The sequence below is a fragment of the Nomascus leucogenys genome, chromosome 13 (genome assembly GCF_006542625.1).
Source record: "Nomascus leucogenys isolate Asia chromosome 13, Asia_NLE_v1, whole genome shotgun sequence".
NCBI lineage: Eukaryota > Metazoa > Chordata > Mammalia > Primates > Hylobatidae > Nomascus > Nomascus leucogenys.
In genome coordinates, this window is record NC_044393.1 from 2,028,437 (window position 1) to 2,049,033 (window position 20,597).

Genomic DNA, 20,597 nt, shown 5'->3' on the forward strand with positions numbered 1-20,597 from the left:
CAAATCCACATCCATAGAACCTCAGAATATCACTATTGGACATGGGGTCTGTGCAAATGTAACTAAAGATCTCAAGATGGGACCATCCTGGGTTTAGAGGCCCAAATCCCACAACTGGTGTACAGAAGGTAAGAGGACAGACACACAGGGGGAAGTTACATGAAGACAGGGCAGGGACGGGAGCCTTTGCCACCGCTGGCGGGGGATGGAGCAGAAAGGACCTCCCTGGCCTTAAGAGGCCTCACACCCCACCTACAGGAGAATCTACTTAGGTTTTGTTTTTGTTTTTTTTTTTTTTTTTTGAGACAAGAGTCTCACTGTGTCGCCCAGGCTGGAGTGCAGTGGCGCGATCTTGGCTCAAGTCATCAGGGGTTCAAGCGATTCTCCTGCCTCAGCCTCCTGGGTAGCTGGGACTACAGGTGTGGGCCACCACCCCTAGCTAATTTTTACATATTTTTTAGTAGAGATGGGATTTCACCATGTTGGCCAGGCTGGTCCTAAACTCCTGACCCCAGGTGATCCGGCCGCCTCAGCCTCCCACAGTGCTAGATGACAGATGTAAGCCCCCATGCTCGGCCAACTTCTGTTAAGTCACCCGATTTGTGGCACTTCGTCACAGCAGCCCCAGGAGTCTGATAAGGAATAGATAAAACTTGATTTTCAAATGGACACACTACGTTTCCCACAGCGCTGCTGTGGATCTGGGCTTCTACAGGGGATGCTCAGGGCAAACCCTTCCTCGCCCGTGTCCAAGGGGAGGGTGGCAGGGCCCCAGGGCACCCAGACCCCACCCCACCTGGGCTGCGGCAGGACAACTGCTTGAACCCAGGAGTCGGAGGTTGCAGTGAGCGGAGATCGCGCCACTGCACTCTAGCCTGGGTGACAGTGAGACTCCATCACACACACACACACACACACACACCACACACACACCACACACACACACACACACAGAGTTTCAGGCCGGGCGCGGTGGCTCACACCGGTAATCCCAGCACTTGCGGAGGCCAAGGTGGGCGGATCACCTGAGGCCAGGGGTTCAAGACCAGCCTGGCCAAAATGGTGAAACCTTGTCTCTACTAAAAATACAAAAATTAGCCAGGCGTGGCGCAGGCTGTAATCCCAGCTACCTGGGAGGCTGAGGCAGGAGAACTGCTTGAACCCAGGAGGCAGAGGTTGCAGTGAGCTGAGATCGCGCCACTGCACTCTAGCCTGGGTGAAAGAATGAGACTCCGTCTTAAAAAAATAAAAATAAAAATAGTTTCAAACTAGCGGCAGCCTAAAGGCTCCTCATGCCAGCGCCATCCTCCATGCACCTGCCAGAGCTTACCAACGCCGTCTCTGGGTCAGGTGTTCTGAGGCTGCTGGGGATACACAGAGACCCTGTGTCCAAGGCAGCCTACACATGCTGACGGTGGGGGGGTTGGCCTGCACCCTCCGTCCCTTCTGTAGCTAAGGACCGCGGTGTCAGCCACCACAGGCATGGCTATTAAAGACCCGCACAGACGGCCACATAGCGTACACTCCAATTACAGGATCTGTCTGGAAGGCAGGTCCCTGGGGACAGAAGGTAGACGGGTGGGTGCCCAGGGGAGGGGGAAGCGGGGGTTGATGCTAACGGACACAGGGTCTGTTTTTGGGGTGATGAAAACATTCTGGAATTAGCAGTGACAGTTGCACAACCTTCTGAACATACAAAAAACCACTGAATTATATAAAGTGGTGAATTTTATGGTATGTGAATCATATATCCCATTTGAAAAGCAGACTGACAAAAATTTGTTTCTAGGCAGGAAGCAGGAAACTGGGGAAGCCAAGTGTAGCTTTACCACTCAGGGAGAACAGTGTTGGAGAGAAAGCTGTCAGCTTTTAGAACGCGATGGCAAAAGCTGTGTGTGTGTTGGGGCTTTTGGCAGCAAGGAAAGTTCTGGGCAACCTTCATGGCAGTGACTTCCCCTCTGGAGCCTCAGCTTCAGCAAAGGATGAGGGCATGTCCCCAGAGCAGCCAGAGTCAGGCCTAGATCAAGGTTTCAACCCACGGGGAGGCTGGGCTGGGGGCTCCGTGCAGGGGTCGAGCCACGAGGCATCTTGAGCATCCCTGCAAGAGCATAAAGATGAAAGCCAGGGATAATTAACGCTGTCAGGCCTCGGTTGACTCCACAAAATCCTTTGTGGTGGCCTGAAAGGAAAAGCAAATCGATGCAAAACCCATCTCTGGTTTCTAGGACAGAAGGACCTTTGAAATTATAAGACATTAAAATAAAGCTTCGGGTAAAAGGACCGTCATGTTCTAGCTGCAGATTTGATGTGAGATCAAAACGCAATTGCTCCTCAAAGTCCAGGCACCGGCCTGCTGTGCAAGGTGCGCCCCACCCCAGCGTGCAGAGAAGCGGCCTGACCCTTGCGGCTAATCTCACCTGAGGCTGCTGTCTCTCCTCGAAGGGCTGAGGGTCCCCTCCTGATCATCCTTCTCTGCTTCTTTGTCCCCCCCTTTTTTTTTTTTTGAGACGGAGTCTTGCTCTGTCGCTCAGGCTGGAGTGCAGTGGCGCGATCTCGGCTCACTGCAAACTCCGCCTCCCAGGTTCACGCCATTCTCCTGCCTCAGCCTCCCGAGTAGCTGGGACTACAGGTGACCGCCTGGCTAATTTTTTGTATTTTTAGTAGAGATGGGGTTTCACCGTGTTAGCCAGGATGGTCTTGATCTCCTGACCTCGTGATCCGCCAGACTCGGCCTCCCAAAGTGCTGGGATTACAAGTGTGACCACCGCGCCCAGAATGTTCTGTTTTTTTTTTTTTCTTTCTTTTTAGACAGGGTCTCGCTCTGTCACGCAGGCTGGAGTGCAGTGGTGCAATCATGGCTCACTGCAGCCTCGACCTCCCAGGCTCACATGATCCTCCCACGTCAGCCTCTGGAGTGTCCCCTCCACTTTCTTAGGGGCTCCTCAAGGACATGTCAGAGGCCTGAGACTACTTGGGGGGTGTCTATGGGACAGGCAGGCTGCCAGCAGCTGAGCTGTCCTTGCCCTGTGGCCCCTCTGCAGTCAGAGTGACACCAGGCATGGGCCTGGCTTGGATGCATCAATACTTGACTGCAAAGACTGAAACGACAGACAGAAAAGGTGATGCTGCGGTCTCCAGGGGCAAACGCAAAGCCCCCTTAGCTGCCGTCCCACCGAGGGGTGAAGGCCCATCGTCTCCCTTTGGCTTGGTAACTGCCTGGCGCAGCGCAAGGGTTCTCTTTAAATCCCCAGCAAATGGAGCTGAGTGGAAATTCCACCTCATATTAGCAGGCACACGTCTCCTTCCACTCCTCACTATACCCTGCCCATGCCACGGCCGCCTTCTGGGAATAACGCCGACAGTTCCATGGCCCACACCCCCTTTAGTTAACTCGCTGTGCACACGGCAGCCCAGCCAGAAACACGCAGCCAGGTCGGATATTGGGAGCATTCAGTCGTGAAGCCTGAGGCTTCCTGGCTCCCACTGAGCACAGCGCAGCGTTCTGAAGGACAGGAAGAAGCTGGCCTCACTGCTCTTCTCAGACGGCTGACGGAGAAAAGCTCACAGCTGTCTGTGCCGCTCTGCCTGGACTTGTATCCTTGGCCCCACCCCTTGTGCAGATGTGAGGCTCCCCAAGACACTGGTGCCTGGGCTTGCTGTACCACAGGGCTGCTGGACAATGGGCCAGACCCAAGCCCAATGTGGATCCAGAGGTCTCTCTCCGTAGCAAGCCATGGAAGCGTGACGGGCACTGTGCTGAGAACCCTGGTCTGCACCTCTGACCTGGGGCTCCGGCTGTGCGGTTCTGTTGAGCTCACCCGAGAGTCCATGCGTGCATGGCGGAGACCTGAGTCAGTGGCAGGGCCACCCCGTTATGGGCACTCCTAACCCCTTATTAGGGGTGTTAATCAGCACAAATGAGCCAACTGGCTAATCAGTCGGCGCATGCTGACAGGTGCAGGAAATACAGAGGGCAGGCGGGGTGGGGGGCACGGAATGCTTCCTAACTTGAGGGCATCCCAGGCCAGCAGGCGGGGCCCAGAGACCCAGAAGCACCACAACTCCCCCGTGTCCACAAGGCACTTCCTTTATGCATTCAAAGCCACCAAGTTCACACCCAGGTTTGCTCAGAGGCCCAGAGGCGACCCCACTCTGGCGTGGCTACCACCTGAGCGGCTGGCGGCCCTGGCCCAGCTCAGCCTCCGTGTAGGCGTCATACAGCACCTTCAGGTGCAACAGCAGCTGCTCCAGGTTCTCGCCGGTCAACGCCGACAGCACGATGACCTCCTGTCCCAAGTGATCCTGGAGCTGGGACAGATTGGCTTGGGCTTCAGGGAGGTCAATCTTGTTTGCGATGATTGCGTGGGGCCTCTCAGATAGGCCCTTTTCATACATCTCCAGTTCGTATTTTAAATCGTCAACTTGAGTCCACGGCTCAGGCTGAGAGAGATCCACCACGAACAAGAGAAAGCGGCAGCGCTCGATGTGCCTGAGGAAGGCGGACCCCAGGCCCCTGTTCTGGTGGGCACCTCGTATGATGCCGGGGATGTCGGCCACTGCAGGGAAGACAGGGGCGCACGAGGTGACCACTCGGCACACCCAGCACCAAGAGTGCCTTCCACCTCGAGTCTGGGAGGGAAGGCCTGGAGCCCACTGCGGAGGCAGATCTCCTGAGTTCTAACACTTTCCTTTCAAGGAACGCCTTGAACTGAAGCCATCTGATTTAGCACCTGGGTGATTCATTGGGCCAACTGACACCTGAGGAATTCAACGCTTGGAGATGTTTGGGAGACCGGCATGGCGATGGATCTATCTAATAGGAAACATTTCATACCTTCTCTTTCTGCTTCAAATAGGATTCAAAAAAGAGGAAAATGGCCACCTGTACTCTACTAATCATTTGATTACTGACAGAAATTTACACTGTAGAGTACTCTGCAGATATAAAGTGCCGTTCAAATAACCTCACCAGCAGGCTTACTATTTTTAATGGGTATATTGTCTTCTGGGAAAAAGTTTTATTCTCTCAAAAGGCACAAGGAAAGCTTTTAAGTCACATGTTGTGATGCTGCTGAGCTTCCACAGATGAAAGAGGGGTACAAATAGGGAAGAAATACTGTCCTCAGGGCTGGAATTTCAATGCAGGTTTCTGAACTGTAACTGACAGATTCCTGGGGGATGGGGTGGGAACCTGATTTTCATAGAGAACAGGCTGATTAAAATTGTTTAAATTAGGGCCGGGTGCGGTAGCTCACACCTGTAATCCCAACACTTTGGGAGACTGGGGCAGGGGGGCGCAGATCACTTGAGATCAGGAGTTCGAGACCAGCCTGGCCAACATGGTGAAACCCCGTCTCTACTAAAAATAGAAAAAAATTAACTGGGCGTGGTGGCGCATGCCTGTAATCCCAGTTACTTGGGAGGCTGAGGCAGGAGAATCGCTTAAACATGAGAGGTGGAGGTTGCAGTGAGCTGAGATCACACCACTGTACTCCAGCCTGGGTGACAGAGTGAGACTCCGTCTCAAAAAAAAAAATTGTTTACATTAGGAAAAACAATGCTACATTTTTTTTTTTTCCGAGACAGAGTTTCGCTCTGTCGCCCAGGCTGGAGTGCAGTGGCGCGATCTCGGCTCACTGCAAGCTTCGCCTTCCAGGTTCGTGCCATTCTCCTGCCTCAGCCTCCCGAGTAGCTGGGACTACAGGCGCCCGCCACCACACCCGGCTAATTTTTTTGTATTTTTAGTAGAGACGGGGTTTCACCGTGTTAGCCAGGATGGTCTCGATCTCCTGACCTCATGATCCGCCTGCCTCGGCCTCCCAAAGTGCTGGGATTACAGGTGTGAGCCACCGTGCCTGGCCAACAATGCTACATTTTAAATAGAAAGCTAAATTTAAGAGTTACATCATGATTTTTCTGAATTACATCATTTAACTCTAACCTTTGGGAGAATTCTGGAAGTTCTACCTGCTATTTGTTGGTGGCCTTCGTAGTGGACGATCCCGACGTGGGGCTTCAGGGTGGTGAACGGGTAGGAAGCCACGGCGGGTCTGGCGTTTGAAATGGCCCGGAGCAGTGAGGACTTCCCGGCATTGGGGAATCCCACCTGGGGGAAAGAGGGAAGACGGTGGCACGGCCCGCGGCAGCACCTTTGTTAGTGCAGAGTCTGTAACTAACTCGGATTGGAGGGAGGATTTCAGGGCTGGGGGATTCACAAGGGCTCGTGCTCACGACCAAGTCAGCAGTGTACTGATGGGAAAAAGGTGAGCCGCAAAGCTGCTCTCTTCCAGGCCACTGGCAAATCCCCATCGAGAAAAGTGGATTTTCTAGAGTTGAGTGTGTGCAGATGCTGTTGGCAGTGGGGACACCTACCATTCCGGCGTGGGCCACCGTCTTGAGCTCCAGTTGGAGAACTCGCTGCTGTCCTGGCTGTCCAGGGGTACAGGTCACAGGGGCGCGGTTGTTGTTGGCCAGGAAGAAGCGGTTGCCTTTCCCTCCTGCCCCCCCCAGCGCGGCGACGTACTCATCTCCCACGCAAGACAGGTCGGCCACAACTCTGCCTCTCTCCTTCACCAGTGTGCCCACGGGGACCTGGGAAACAGCAGGCACTCATCAGCTGAGCTCTACGAGCAGTGAGGAAAGGCGGCCTTAACCCATTCCTGAAGCAAGTACTAAGCAAAGAAGACAAGAGCGGACTGTCCCCGGGGTGGCTGCCCACCCCACTCACCTCTGCTAACAGCTCCGGAGTACAAGGAAAAGGTCCCAGTGCTCCAGGGGTTTCATGGGGCTGGGTACACACCCTTCTGACTGCACAAAGGGCTTTTTCAAATAGTGTTTCTAAAACATTAGGGTGAACTGAAGCAACCGGAAAAAACAGCTAATCTAAGAGACGAGTGAATTCAGCTCGCGAAGGAGACGAAGGCCCGCTACGTGCCAGTGGCTTCCCTCAGTCAGAGGGCGGCTCACGGGGTCAGAGACGGAGGAAGTGTGCGTGCCGTGGGCTCCCTTTTTAAAAGAGCATCATTTCACGAGTTTTTCACTAGACATGCACACAGTGCGACCCTGGTACAAAGCCCGTCTGGGTTGCTTTGAGGGGTGGGGCTGCTTTCCTGCTGCCTGCCAGCCTCCGTTTCCATTGTGCTACTTCCTGGCTGTGGGCATCAAGTCACAGGGGCCCCGTGGGTCACACGGTGGCCCCCAGGAGCTGGATGATCCAGAACAACGGGGACAGGGCCAGCTGCGGCTGTTTCAGCTCACCCGGATGTAGAGGACGGCGCCACTGCGCCCGAAGCAGTTTTTACTCCCGCCATCTTCTCCACTGATACCCTGGTACCGCGACAGGACCGACGACAGGGACTTGACTTGTGGGTCAACTAAAGCGAGAACAAGAATCTCAGTCCCTTTGTGTTACGACAACCACGGCCTATTGCTGACGTGTCTGGGTCCAGTTTAAGAACCTTAAAAATACGTATGGAAGCATGGAGTGAGGTTGCAGCAGAAGTTACAAAACCAGCAAAGTGACTTTTTTAAAATGAAATCCTTATTTTCCTTCAAAAAGTGCTATCATTTCTGAAAATTTTTAAATTTCTTATTTTTTACAGTAGCTGTATTCTATGCTTTTGTTGTGAAGGCTTCACTCCCAGCTCGCTATGCGTCTATGCTGAGTGAGTGTGAATATAACCAGCAGCTGGCGGCACCCACCGAACCCACCGCACAGGCCTCGCGCTTTCACGCGACCGACATGTCAGCTTCCCTGACAGGAAACTCTCTGTGCTCCTGAAATTAAAAAACAAAACAAAACATGTTCAAAGTTGATTTTTCTTTTTTTTTTTCAGACAGAGTCTCGCTCTGTCGGCCAGGCAGGAGTGCAGTGGCATGATCTTGGCTCACTGCAACATCTGTCTCCCGGGCTCAAGCAATTCTCCTGCCTCAGCCTCCCAAATAGCTGGGATTACAGGCGTCTGCCACCACGACTGGCTAATTTTTCTATTTTTAGTAGAGACAGGGTTTCTCCATGTTGGCCAGGCTGGTCTCGAACTCCTGACCTCAGGTGATCCACTCGCCTTGGCCTCCCAAAGTGCTGGAATTACAGGTGTGAGCCACTGCGGCTGGCCTCAAAGTTGCTTTTTTGGGTGTGCTATTTAACTATGAATATCCATATAATTTATTTTTTTTTATGTTTTTTTTTTATTTATTTATATTTTTTTGAGACGGAGTTTCACTCTTGTTGCCCAGGCTGGAGTGCAATGGCATGATCTCAGCTCACTGCAACCTCTGCCTCCTGGATTCAAGCAATTCTCCTGCCTCAGCCTCCCTAGTAGCTGGGATTACAGGTGCCCGCCACCACGCCCAGCTAGTTTTTTTTGTATTTTTAGTAGAGACGGGGTTTCACCATGTTGGCCAGGCTGGTCTCGAACTCCTGACCTCATGCGATCCACCCACCTCGGTCTCCCAAATTGCTGGGATTACAGGCATGAGGCACTGCGCCCGGCTGAATATCCATATAATTTATAAAAATGATATCCATACATCAGGGTTTTTGTTGTTGTTGTTTTTTGTTTGTTTTTTTGAGATAAGGTCTTCTTCCTCTGTTGGCCAGGCTGGAGTGCAGTAGTAGCACAATCGGAGCTCACTGCAGCATCAACCTCCTGGGCTCAAGCCATCCTCCTGCTTCAGCCCCGAGTAGCTGGGACTATCAGTGTGTGCCACCACATCTGGTTATTATTATTATTTTTTAAGAGACAGGGTCTCACTATGTTGCCCAGGCTGGTCTCAAAAGCCTAGGCTCAAGTGATCCCCCACCTTGGCCTCCCAAAGTGCTGGGATTACAGGCATGAGCCACTGCACCTAGCTGGGTTTAAAAAATTTTACTTTCATCTTTTTAGAGACAGGGTATTGCTCTGTCACCCATGCTGGAATATGCAGTGGTGTGATCATGACTCACTGCAGCCTTGAACTCTGGGCTCCAGCAATCCTCCTGAGTAGCTGGGACCACAGGTGCACGCTACCATGTCTGGCTAATTTTTCCAAAAATTTTTTGTAGATCCACAAACCTTGAGGCCAAAAAAAATTACAAAAACAAAAAAGACATGGTCTTGCTATATTGTCCAGGCTGGTCTTGAACTTATGGGCTCAAGTGATCCTCCTGCCTCAGCCTCTCCAAGTGCTGGGATCACAGGCATGAGCCACTGTGCCTGCCCATACATCAGGTTTTTAGTTCAAATGCATATGCAGTCTCGGGGCCCCTCCCCAACCCCACTTGCACTGCCCCAGGGCACCTGCCTCTCAGTATGACGTGTCCACCGTTGCCTCCGTCCCCTCCATCAGGGCCTCCAAACTCCTTGCGGGGCTCACTGTGGAAGCAGCTTGCTCCAGCGCCTCCGTTTCCTCCACAGACAAGCACTCTCCGATAGTCCACAAAATACCTTTTCTACAGAGAACACAAGTATCCCACGTCATCTCAACACTCCGAGGTCCTTTCAAGACACCATACATCCATCTGAGATGTATGTCTTCTATCTATAACAGCCTATTAAAATTAGAGGTTAATGACACTAATATCTTCTAAAATCCAAAGATAAAAAACAGTTCCCACAAGTCAGTAGCATTTGTAGACCGAGGTAAATCCACAATGCAGATGTAAGTATTCTGTGTGGACCTACACTTCAAAAATTCAGCATTTCGGCCGGGCGCGGTGGCTCACGCTTGTAATCCCAGCACTTTGGAGGCCTGAGGCGGGGATCACAAGGTCAGAGATCGAGACACGTGAAACCCGTCTCTACTAAAAATACAAAAAAATTAGCCGGGCGTGGTGGCGGGCGCCTGTAGTCCAGCTACTCGGAGAGGCTGAGGCAGGAGAATGGCGTGAACCGGGAGCGGAGCTTGCAGTGAGCCGAGATTGCGCCACTGCACTCCAGCCTGGTGAAAAGCGAGACTCCGTCTCAAAAAAAAAAAAAAAAAAAAAAAAAACAAAAATTCAGCATTTCTTATTCTAGGTGAGACTGATTTAAAAACAACAACAACAAAAATCAGCATTTCTAAGCTAAAAAACCCACATCTTATTTAGGAAATATTCCTTAAATAATGTGTCTTTCCATCCAAAAAAACCATTCCTGAAATCATAGATCTTTACTCTTAGAAAGTTCTAGTTTCCCAGGATGCGATAGGGAAACAGGGAGTTAGAATCGTTCCTGGACAATTACCAGGCTTTCGACTCTGAAGAAAGAGTATTTTCTGGGGCCTGATGAAAACAGGTCTCATTTAAAAAATGTAGTGATGCAAACAGAGCCCCTTGCTGGAGGGAAAGCTGTTTTGTTTTGTTTTTGTTTGTTGTTTTTTTTTTTTTTTAGGCAGAGTCTGGCTCTGTCGCCCAGGCTGGAGTGCAACGGTGGGATCTCGGCTCACTGCAAGCTCTGCCTCCCAGGTTCCCGCCATTCTCCTGCCTCAGCCTCCCAAGTAGCTGGCATTACAGGCGCCCGCCACTGCGCCCGGCTAATTTTTTGTATTTTTAGTAGAGACGGGGTTTCACTGTGCTAGCCAGGATGGTCTCGATCTCCTGACCTCGTGATCCGCCCGCCTCAGCCTCCCAAAGTGCTGGGATTACAGGCGTGAGCCACCGTGCCCGGCCAGGAAAACTGTTCTTTAGGTCACTAAGGTAGGTGCAATCTGGATAAAGAGAGAGAACCAACCAGGTTACTGTTCAACACACAACAGCTCCTACCACAGGAGGGTCAGCTCCCGCGGCCCAGGGTGCTGCAACCTCACCACACCCTGGGGAGGACACCTGGCTTCTGCCCACGTGCACAGACAGACGCGCCCTGCCCCTGACAGCCACCCAGGGCTGCTGCCTCTGCACTCCGATCCAATACTCCTCAAATGCATCTTTTTTTTTTCTTTTAAAAGAAAATACACAAACATTTTAAGATTCTTTGGCACCACCATGTGGAAAAACCACAAACTGTTATTTGCAAATCTCAATGTGTAATGCTGTCATGCGCCAACGCAAGCAAAATCCACCAGACAGGGAGGAAAGCCCCCCTGGTAAGCACTTCGTGGAGGCAAAACCTCGACTCACTTTCTCTCCTGGGGAGGAGAGAAGCCTGTGCGAACGCTTCAGCTATCTAAGCACACATCCCACCAAAGTGGCTTTTCCACTGGAAGTGCTGTTCGTCCCAGTAATGCTTATCTGAAGCCCCTCCATTCAGGAGGAAATGAAGGGAGTCATAAACGTGCATTTTCTTGAATTTATTAGAGACAATTCATGTTTTAAATAGGAGGTTTTGGTAAATAGAAGAAGAAAAACTTGTAAGGCTTAAAGAACCATAAAACGGAAGGTCTATTTCCCCCCACTTTGTTTATTTTTATTTATTAATTAAAATTTTTTTTTTTTTTTTTTAGTAGAGACCGGGTTTCACCATGTTGGCCAGGCTGGTCTCGAACTCCTGACCTCAAGTGATCCTCCTGCCTCAGCCTCCCAAAGTGTTGGGATAACAGGCATGAGCCACCGTGCCCAGCCTCCGCATTTGTTTTAAATTAAGAAATAGCCACACATATTAAAGGACATATGTAACATACATGTAAGATACACAGGCTCATGGTAAAATGAGCAGCCTGTATCACGGCTTTCCAGGCACCCAGCGCCTCTCCCAGCCTGCTGGGATTTGCTGAGTGTGGGATTTAGCACACAGACCTGCATTTCACCCCATCATTTTCAAGAAGCTCCACGTGCCCCATCACTAAGATCATCAACTAACATCAACAGAGATGAGATCAAGAGGAGGACCCGAAACCACACCCTGTGCCTTCTGAGGAGGAGACAGGCAAGCTGCTCTAACTCCAGAAGTCTCACCAGCTTTTTCTCAGAGAGTGGCTTCTTCCCCGGGAGTTCCTGATGCCTGGCAAGGTCCGCACAGCTGACCGAGAGCAGCCTGGGAGAAGCCTGCTGTGGCAGTAGCCGGCTGGGCTTGAGGCCAGCCCGTGTGGACAAAGCCCAATGCCCCACGCCCTCAAACACGGTCCTCAATCTTGCTGAGAAAAGCCTCGCAGGTGTCATGGCCCCTACAGAAGTCAAATTGGCAAAATGAGATACTTGGTTTAATCCTGGGCATGAAACAGAAACTGAAGGGGAGGACCTCATGCAGCAGGTCTCCATGCACGTTTCTGAAACAAACAAGTGAACTGATGAATCCAACTTTCCTGGTCACTCACCCTCTCGGCCCTGGGTCACATCTTGTCCTCTGACCCATCAGCCTATCTGTGACTTGGGAGCAGGATTTCTGTACAAACGATTTAAAACATTAAATCTTCCACAACACTGGACAGATCCTCTTATGGAAGAGCAAGTATCCGCGCAACAAACATATTAAAAAGGAAATCTGAAGTGCAAGTCAAAATTTCTTCAAAATAAAAACATCCATTTATTAAAATGTTATCAAGAGTGTTATCCTGTGTAATTTTAAAGTTGTGATATTGGAACACAAGCATATTAAACATGGGGCATAGCAGCTAAGCACCCAGGCTCTGGAAAGTAACTCTAAGGGAAGGCCACCCACCTGTGTGGCCTTGGCCTCCTCACTTGCAAGGACAAGGCTGGGTGAGGACGGGCTGAGCTGATCCACACGGCTGCACAACTGCCACCCTGGCTGTGGCACTGACAGAATGAGAAGAACACACTTGGCCTCTGCTCCTGGCTCCTGACAGAGCTCTCAGAACGCTGGTAATTTCCTGGGTGACAGGGGTGATAGGGGTGCCTGACACAGAGCTCCTAAATCCCTTGGACTTCGCAGGTGACAGAAGAGTCTTCTGTTCTAATGAGGCACCTCTTGGTGGGCTCCTGGATGGCCTTGGGAGGGGGCTGGTCATCATAAAGACCAAGCCATGATGAGAAGCCTGGACCTTTCGGCCCCACCCCCCACCCTCAAAAAAGGGGAGAAGGGCTGGAGGCTGAGTTCATAACTGATCATGTCTCCATGACGAGGCCTCCATGGAAATCCTTGAACTAGGGGCTCTGGAAAGCTTTCAGTTTGGTGAACTCATCGCCGTGCTGTAAGGCCAGCCACACAACTCCCTGGGGACAAAGGCTCCTGTGCTTAGGACCCTCTGGGCCTCGCCCGTGCCCCTCCTCACCCAGCTGCCCACCCACGCCCGCTGCGGCATCCTTTATAGTAAACTGGCAATGCAAACCAAGTGCCTTCCTGAGTTCTGTGAGCCACTACCGCAAATCATCAAACCTGAAGGGGTTGTAGGAACCCCCAATGTGTAGCCAAGATGGACAGAAGTGTGGGTACCCCAGGGACCCACTACTTGCAATTAGCATCTGAAGTGGGGGGTGACTGAGCCCCTAACGCTAGGGACCGTGATAACTGCGGCAGGGTCAGATTGAACTGAATTACAGGATGCCTGGCTGGTGTCTGCAGAGGACTGGCGAATTGTTGGTGCGGAAAACCCACACATTTGGTGCCTGATGTGTGGTGTGGGTGGAAGTATCGCCGGAGCGACAGGGTTGGCACAGCTGCAGACTCTAAGTGCCAGCTACTGTCACTCTCGAAGCCTCATTTAAGCCGTCACTCATTCAACAAGCCGCTCATGACAGCCGGCTACCTTGCAGGTGCCAAGGGCACAGTGAGGAAGTCACTGACCCTGCCCTCCAGGAGAGGACAGCCCCTCTCCCTTCACCATGAGCACAAACACCTGCCTGCTCCCAGAGCTCCCCAGTCTTCAGCAGGTCCCACAGGAGGGACCTTACAAGGTGCTGCCCATCCTGACTACGAAAGACGTGTACAGAAGGCACCCCAGTGGATGGCTGAAAACTCAACATGAGGCCAGCGCAGGAGCACAACGAGGGGACACCGCCCGCCTCCTCCCTCGCAGTGCCTCGGACGCCTCCCTCTCCCCAGCCTCACTCCTCTGAAAAGGCGCCACCTCCTTTGGGGGGGTCACTACCTCTGCGGGGTCCTTGGCTATTCTGCTTTAATTCTGAGGCAATCACAGTTACAGAAAAGCTAGAAGAGTACAAAGAACTTCCTCCTGAATCACTTAAGTCAGTCGCCGACTGGACTTCCCTGCACCCAGAACAGTCCATGTGTGTTTCCTACAGAAAATGGTGTCCCCTCCAGAACCAGGGTGTCACTGAGACTGGCCATGACAGACAGCCCCTCCCCAGGCCCTCCCACGTGGGCCCCGGTCTCAGCAGTGCCTCTCCCTGTAGGAGAGTCTGCGTCCCCATCCCTGCTGCCTGCAGCTGCCACACCTTGTCCGGCTCCTTGGGCTGGAAGGTTCCTCAGCCTCTCCTGACTCCCGGGCCGGCCCTGACACCTGGGAGGCAGCAGGCCAGCTGTGCACAGGACATCCTCATTCCCAATTCAGCACTCTGGGGTCATTCTAATTTTCCCTTGTGGTCTCGGTAACTCCATTCTCCGCCTGTAAGAAACCAGGCCTCCATGCACTTTAAGATATTTATGGAGCTGCTCAACCCCTACCCTGCTGTGACACGCCCTCAGCTCCACCTCCCCGCCTGCTCCCAGAGCTGCCCATTCTTCAGCAGGTCTCTGTTCCCCGACTGGCTGAGTCCCCGTGCTGGGCCACCTCTCCATGGGACACCCTCCCCTGGATACCCTTCCTGTAAACATATTTTACAGGACAGCTGATTATGAGATGGTTTTAGATTTGTGGACAAGGTGTAAAGGCATCCCTGCGGACTTCCTCCCCAGTGTCCCCCACAGCCGCGCCTGCGTGCACTGCTACTAACTGAGCTCCAGGCGGGGCTTGGGGCTCAGCAGTTTCCCAAGAGTGTCCTTCTTCTGGTCCAGGATCCAGGCCAGGATCCACCCCGCTTTTAACCATTATGTAGGGATATTTTTAAGTGCTTGAAGAAAAGAGGCACCGAGGTATTCTATACACAGGGAAAATATCTTTCAGAAACGAAGGTGCAATAAAGATTCTAGATGGCAGAAAACGAACATAGTTTGTCACTAATATAGCTGCTGTATAAGGAACGCTGAAGAAAGTTCCTCGGGTTGAAGGAAAATGATACCAGAGGGAAGCCTGGATCTTGAGGAGGGAAGGGAGAGCAACAGAAATGGTAAATATAAAATACTATTGTTTTCCTCTTAGGAGTTCTTAAATATGTAAGACTGTAGACAAAAAAACATTGTGTAGTGGGCTTCCAACACGCACAGAAATAATCCACATGAAAGGCAACGGAAAGGTCAGGAGGGGATTCAAGGGACCCAGAGGACTGCAAGGTCCCCACGTTTCTGTGAGGGGCACAGTATGAACTCTGAGCAGACAGTGAAGGCTAACAGGTGCGCAGACTGGAACCTCCAGAGCAATGAGTAAGACACAACACAAAGACACAGATCCGAAAAGCCAACAGATAAATGAAATGCTCAGAACTAGCCCAACAATTCAGAAGAAAAAGAACAAACCAACAAAAAACAGAGGGGACAAATAGGAAACAAATAATAAAAGTGCACCTAAATCTAACCATATAAATGATTTCATTAAATGTTAATGTTGGCCAGGCGCGGTGGCTCACGCCTGTAATCCTAGCACTTTGGGAGGCTGAAGCAGGCGGATCACGAGATCAGGAGTTCGAGACCAGCCTGACCAACGTGGTGAAACCCCGTCTCTACTAAAAATACAAAAATTAGCCAGGCATGGTGGCGTGCGCCTGTAATCCCAGCTACTCAGGAGGCTGAGGCAGGAGAATCACTTGAACGGGGAGGCAGAGGTTGCAGTGAGCCGAGATTGCATCATTGCACTCCAGCCTGAGACAGAGCGAGACTCCATCTCAAAAAAAAAAAAAAAAGTTAATGTTTACAAATTCTAATTAAAAGGCAGAGGTTGACAAAGTGGATTAAAAAGAGCTAGCTGGGCACAGCAGTTCCTGGCTGTAATCCCAGCACTGTGGGAGGCCAAGGCGGGAAGATCTCTTGAAGCCATGAGTTTGAAACCAGCCTGGGCAAAATAACAAGACCCCTGTCTCTACCAAAGGAATTAGCTGGGCATGGTGGCGCGCCCCTGTAGTCCCAGCTACTTGGGAGGCTGAGGTGGGAGGATCACTTGAGCCCATGAATTCAAAGCTGCTATGAGCTATGAATATGCCACTGCACTCCAGCCTGAGCAACAGAACGAGAGAAAGAGACCCTTTTTTTTTCTTTTTTTTTTTGAGACAGGGTCTCACTCTGTCACCGAAGCTGGAGCGCAGTGACATAATCACAGCTCTTACAGCCTTGATTTCCTGTACTAAAGAGATCCTCCTACCTCAGCCTCCTGAGTAGCTGGGGCTACAGGTAAGTGCCAGTGTGCCTAATTTTTAAATTTTTTTTGCAGAAACGGGGTCTCCCAGTTACCCAGGCTGATCTCAAGCGATCCTCCTGTCTTGGCCTCCCAAAGTGCTGAGATTACAAGCATGAGCCACCACACCTGACCTGAGACCCTATGTCTAAAAATGGAAAAATAAAAACAGTAAAGACACAAAATCTGAACAATGCTATCAAAATATTTATCTAGTTGACATTACGTAACAGTACATCCAACAACTGTAGAATATACACTATTTTCAGGTACAGGTGGAACAGTCACCAAAACAGACCATAAGATGTGTCATAAGTCTCAATACATTGAAAAGAAATCATATACAGTCACTCCTCCATATCTGTGAAGTCAACAAACCTCAGGTCAAAAATATCCAGAAAACAAACAAAAAAAACAGTAATAATACAACAATTTTTTTAATTAAAAAAATAAAGTATAACAGCTATTTACATAGCATTTACATTGTATTGTACTATAAATAATCTAGATCAGCACACACCTGACAGACAGCCAGAGGGCAAGAGAATGCTGGGAACGACTTTACGCCAGCAAATTCAGTAACAAATTCAACTTACGTGAAATGGACAAATTTCTTGAAAAAGGCAACTTATTAAAGAAACACAAGAATAAACAATCTAAAATAGCCCTGTATCTACTCAAGAAGTTAAATTTCTTACAAAAGAACACTCCCCAAAGGAAAACTCTAGCTCGGCTTGTTTTCCTGGTAAATTCCATGTAACATTCCAGGAAGAAACAGTGCCCATCTTACACAAGCTTTTTCAGAAAACAGAGGACGTGAGATCACTATCCAACTCATCCTATGAGGCTAGTACCAAAACCTGACACTCAGAAAAAATAAAATTACAGACCACACCCCTCATGAATATAGATGCAAATAACTCTCAACAAAATACTACGCAATTGAATCCAGCAGTTCAGAAAAGATCACACATCAAGACCTAGCAGGGGCAATCTCAGAACACAAGGCCACATCAAGCAGTCAAAACTCAGCCCAGGCACTTCACTCTATCAACAGGTGGTACCACCGTCTCAACACCCATTCATGAGGAGGAAAACAAAACATCTCAGCAAACTGGGAACAGACAGGAACATCTTCGCCCTGATAAGGGCACTACATAGGGCCTACAGCTAATCACATTTAATGAAGAAAGACTGAATGGTTACCTACCAAGATGGAGAAAAAGGGCCTCCACACGCACCGTTGCTATGCAACAATGTCCTTTCATACACTGAAATAAAGGGGGAAAAAAGGAAGAAGTAAAACTGTCCCTGTTTACAGAAGAGAGGACAGAGTTCCATAGAGAATCCCAGGTAAGGCTGGGCACGGTGGCTCAGGCCTGTAAACCCAGCACTTTGGGAGGCCGCCATGGGCGGATCATTTGAGATCAGGAGTTCGAGACCAGCCTGGCCAACATGGTGAAACCCCATCTCTACTAAAAATATAAAAATTAGCCAGGCGTGGTGGCACGTGCCTGTAGTCCTGGCTACTTGGGAGGCTGAGGCAGGAGAATCGCTTGAACCTGGGAGGCAGTCAGCCGAGATCGCGTCATTGCACTTCAGCCTGAGCGACAGAGCAAGACTCCATCTCAAAAAAAAAGCCCCAGGGAAGGGAACGGAGCAAGATGGCATGTTATCGGGCTAATATAAAAAATCAATTGTATTCTTAAATACCAGCTGCAAACAACTGTAAATTAAAGTTAAGAAAAAACCCCATTTATGGTAGTGCCAAATACAAAAAGTACCTGAAAATAATTGAACAATAAACCTTCAAGACCTCTACCTCACTACTTGCAAAATACCGTTCTAAGTATTTTTCAGGGATTAACTCATTCAGTCCTCATAAAACTCTGTGAAGTCAGTCCTTCATCATCCTCATTTTAAAGTTGCGGAAACTGAGGCAGACAGGTGAAGAGACTTAACCTAGAGCGATCAGATGGGAAGGCTCAGGGGTGGGGCATAAAAACAGGCTGGGGAAAAACAACTCGGGCTCATCAACACAAGCATAGTCACGGCTCAGCCTGCTGGAATGTTACAGCATCCAGCCCGGATATTCTGGAAACCAGGCTTCCTGATGCAGGTGACACGGAACCTGAAGATCAACCGCAGAGAAGGTTGCAAAGCCAACCAGAGACCTCAACTCGGAATCTTGCCTAATTTGCTTCCTCCTTTTTGCCCTTTCAATTTCTCTTTGGAGGCCCGCTGAGTGCTGTGCTCTCCCTGCCGGATGAACAAATCCCACTGTTTCACGCTGCTCTTTGGTGTCTTTATTTGCCTTCCAACAAGGCTGTCCTTGACCTGTCCAGCACAGTCCCCACTGGCCAAATGTGGCCATTTGGCTAAAATTAACTGAAATGTAAAAACTCAGTTCCTCAGGTAACATCTAAGTGCTCACAGCCACATGTCGTGAGTGGGTACCATATGGGGCAGCACAGATTAGAAAACACTGCCCTCATCACAGAAAGGTTTTTTTTGAGACAAGTCTCACTCTGTCTCACTCCCAGGCTGGAGTGCAATAGCATGATCTCACCTCACTGCAACCTTCGCCTCCTGGGTTCAAGCAATTCTTGTGCCTCAGCCTTCCAAGAAGCTGGGATTACAGGCACCCATCACCACGCTCAGCTAATTTGTGTATATACATATATGTGTGTGTGTGTGTGTGTGTGTGTGTGTATATATATATATATATATATTTTTTTTTTTTTTTTTGAGACAGAGTCTCACTCTGTCGCCCAGACTGGAGTGCAGTGGCGTGATCTCAGCTCACTGAAACCTCTGCCTCCCGGGTTCAAGGGATTCTCCTGCCTCAACCTCCCGAGTACCTGGGATTACAACTGCGTGCCACCACGCCCAGCTAATTTTTCTATTTTTAGTAGAGACAGGGTTTCACCATGTTGGCCAGGCTGGTCTTGAACTCCTGATCTCGTGATCTGCCCACCTCAGCCTCTCAAATTGCTGGGATTACAAGCATCAGCCACCATGCCCCGGCCATTTTTTTTTTTTTTTTTTTTTGAGGCAGAGTTTCACTCCTGTAGCCCAGGTTGGAGAGCAATGGTGGGATCTCAGCTCACTGTAACCTCCGCCTCGTGGGTTCAAGTGATGCACTCGCTTCAGCCTCCTGAGTACCTGGGATTACAGGCACCCACCACCACGCCCAGCTCATTTTTGTATTTTTAATAGAGACGGGGTTTCACCGTGTTGGCCAGGCTGGTCTCGAACTCCTGACCTCAGGTAATCCACCCGCCTCGGCCTCCCAAAGTGCTGGGATTACAGGTGCGAGCCACCACGCCTGACCAATATATCCACTTTTAAATGTATTCCTAACAATAATACCCTGCGAGGGGTAATACTGCATGCCGAGCTATCTTCCATTTGCTTTTCCAGACCAGTTTTCCACCCTGCCCTGTGCTGTGTGTCAGGAGCCTGAGCTTGCCCCACAGGAAAACCTACTGGTCCCTCTACCAGAGACAGGAGGCAGGAGCAGGAGGCCAGGACATGCACCTCCCTGCCCACTCAGACTGAGGCTAACACCTCCAGTCCAAGAAGCCCTCCCCAGTGACTCTTCTCCCTGTCCCGGTCACTGCTGCCTTCCCTGATCCTTTGGAGTCCAGGAGTAGAAACTCCACTGCCACCAGTTCCAGGCTAAAGGACCAACTGTCATTTACCTGCGCTCTGCCTTTGCAAACGGTCCCTTTATAAACCCTCCTCAAATCCTCCTGTGGGCATGAAACCTGATTTTTTTTTTTTGTATGTTTTTGAGACAGTCTTGCTCTGTTGCCCAGGCTGGAGCAGAGTGGTGCGGTCTCGGCTCATTGCAACCTCCACCTCCCAGGTTCAAGCGATTCTCCTGCCTCGGCCTCCCCAGTAGCTGGGATTACAGGCGCCTGCCACCACGCCCGGCTACTTTTTTGTATTTTTAGTAGAGATGGGGTTTCATCATGTTTCACCATGATTACAGGCGTGAGCCACAGCGCCCAGTGGAAACCTGATTCTTGACTTTACATTTTTTATGCCCATCTAAAGCAGTGGAGGCTGAGACTCACAGAGGTTAAGTCACTTGCCCGAAGTCACACAGTATCCTCTGGCCTCCCTGGCATGTTGCTGACACCTGCATTTTACGGCAGGAATCTTCCCACTGAGGTTCGCGTACACAGACTTCCCAAGGGACTAAGGCCAGGATAATTTCAAAGGAATCCATTTTCTGCCCAAGTTTTGCAACGTTCTCTCTGCTAAAACAGAACTGCCTGAGGACGAATCTGCGT

At 50.4% G+C, this 20,597-nt stretch overlaps 1 protein-coding gene across 4 annotated transcripts; it reads right to left on the reverse strand.

Moving 5' to 3' along the window:
* Positions 1-1,710: 1,710 nt before the first annotated feature.
* MTG2 (mitochondrial ribosome associated GTPase 2) lies at positions 1,711-17,567 on the reverse strand. Of its 4 annotated transcripts, XM_030825478.1 has the most exons (10): positions 17,507-17,567; positions 14,249-14,418; positions 12,552-12,853; positions 12,208-12,275; positions 11,849-12,057; positions 9,283-9,430; positions 7,258-7,373; positions 6,373-6,591; positions 5,968-6,106; positions 1,711-4,556 (listed from the first exon to the last, which is right to left on the reverse strand). In XM_030825478.1, exons 5-10 carry the CDS (start codon positions 12,050-12,052, stop codon positions 4,162-4,164), a joined length of 1,221 nt encoding a protein of 406 aa, XP_030681338.1. In that variant the 5' UTR covers positions 12,053-12,057; positions 12,208-12,275; positions 12,552-12,853; positions 14,249-14,418; positions 17,507-17,567; the 3' UTR covers positions 1,711-4,161. The 4 variants fall into 4 exon arrangements, 3 of the variants coding, with proteins under 3 accessions (XP_030681338.1, XP_030681339.1, XP_030681337.1); XM_030825479.1 differs by lacking the exon at positions 14,249-14,418 and having other exon boundaries at positions 12,552-12,723; positions 17,507-17,549; XR_004032952.1 differs by lacking the exons at positions 12,208-12,275; positions 12,552-12,853; positions 14,249-14,418; positions 17,507-17,567 and having other exon boundaries at positions 1,711-2,098; positions 2,418-4,556; positions 11,849-12,162.
* Positions 17,568-20,597: the final 3,030 nt, after the last annotated feature.

Excerpts from the sequence above, each read along its gene's own strand:
- MTG2 (XM_030825477.1), bottom strand. The coding sequence starts at position 12,151 with ATGGAGACCTGCTGCATGAGGTCCTCCCCTTCAGTTTCTGTTTCATGC. Across the intron at positions 9,431-11,848 it reads CACTCTCTGAGAAAAAGCTG|AAAAGGTATTTTGTGGACTA; the intron begins GTGAGACTTCTG and ends TGTTCTCTGTAG. Across the intron at positions 6,107-6,372 it reads CGGTGGCCCACGCCGGAATG|GTGGGATTCCCCAATGCCGG; the intron begins GTAGGTGTCCCC and ends TCTTTCCCCCAG.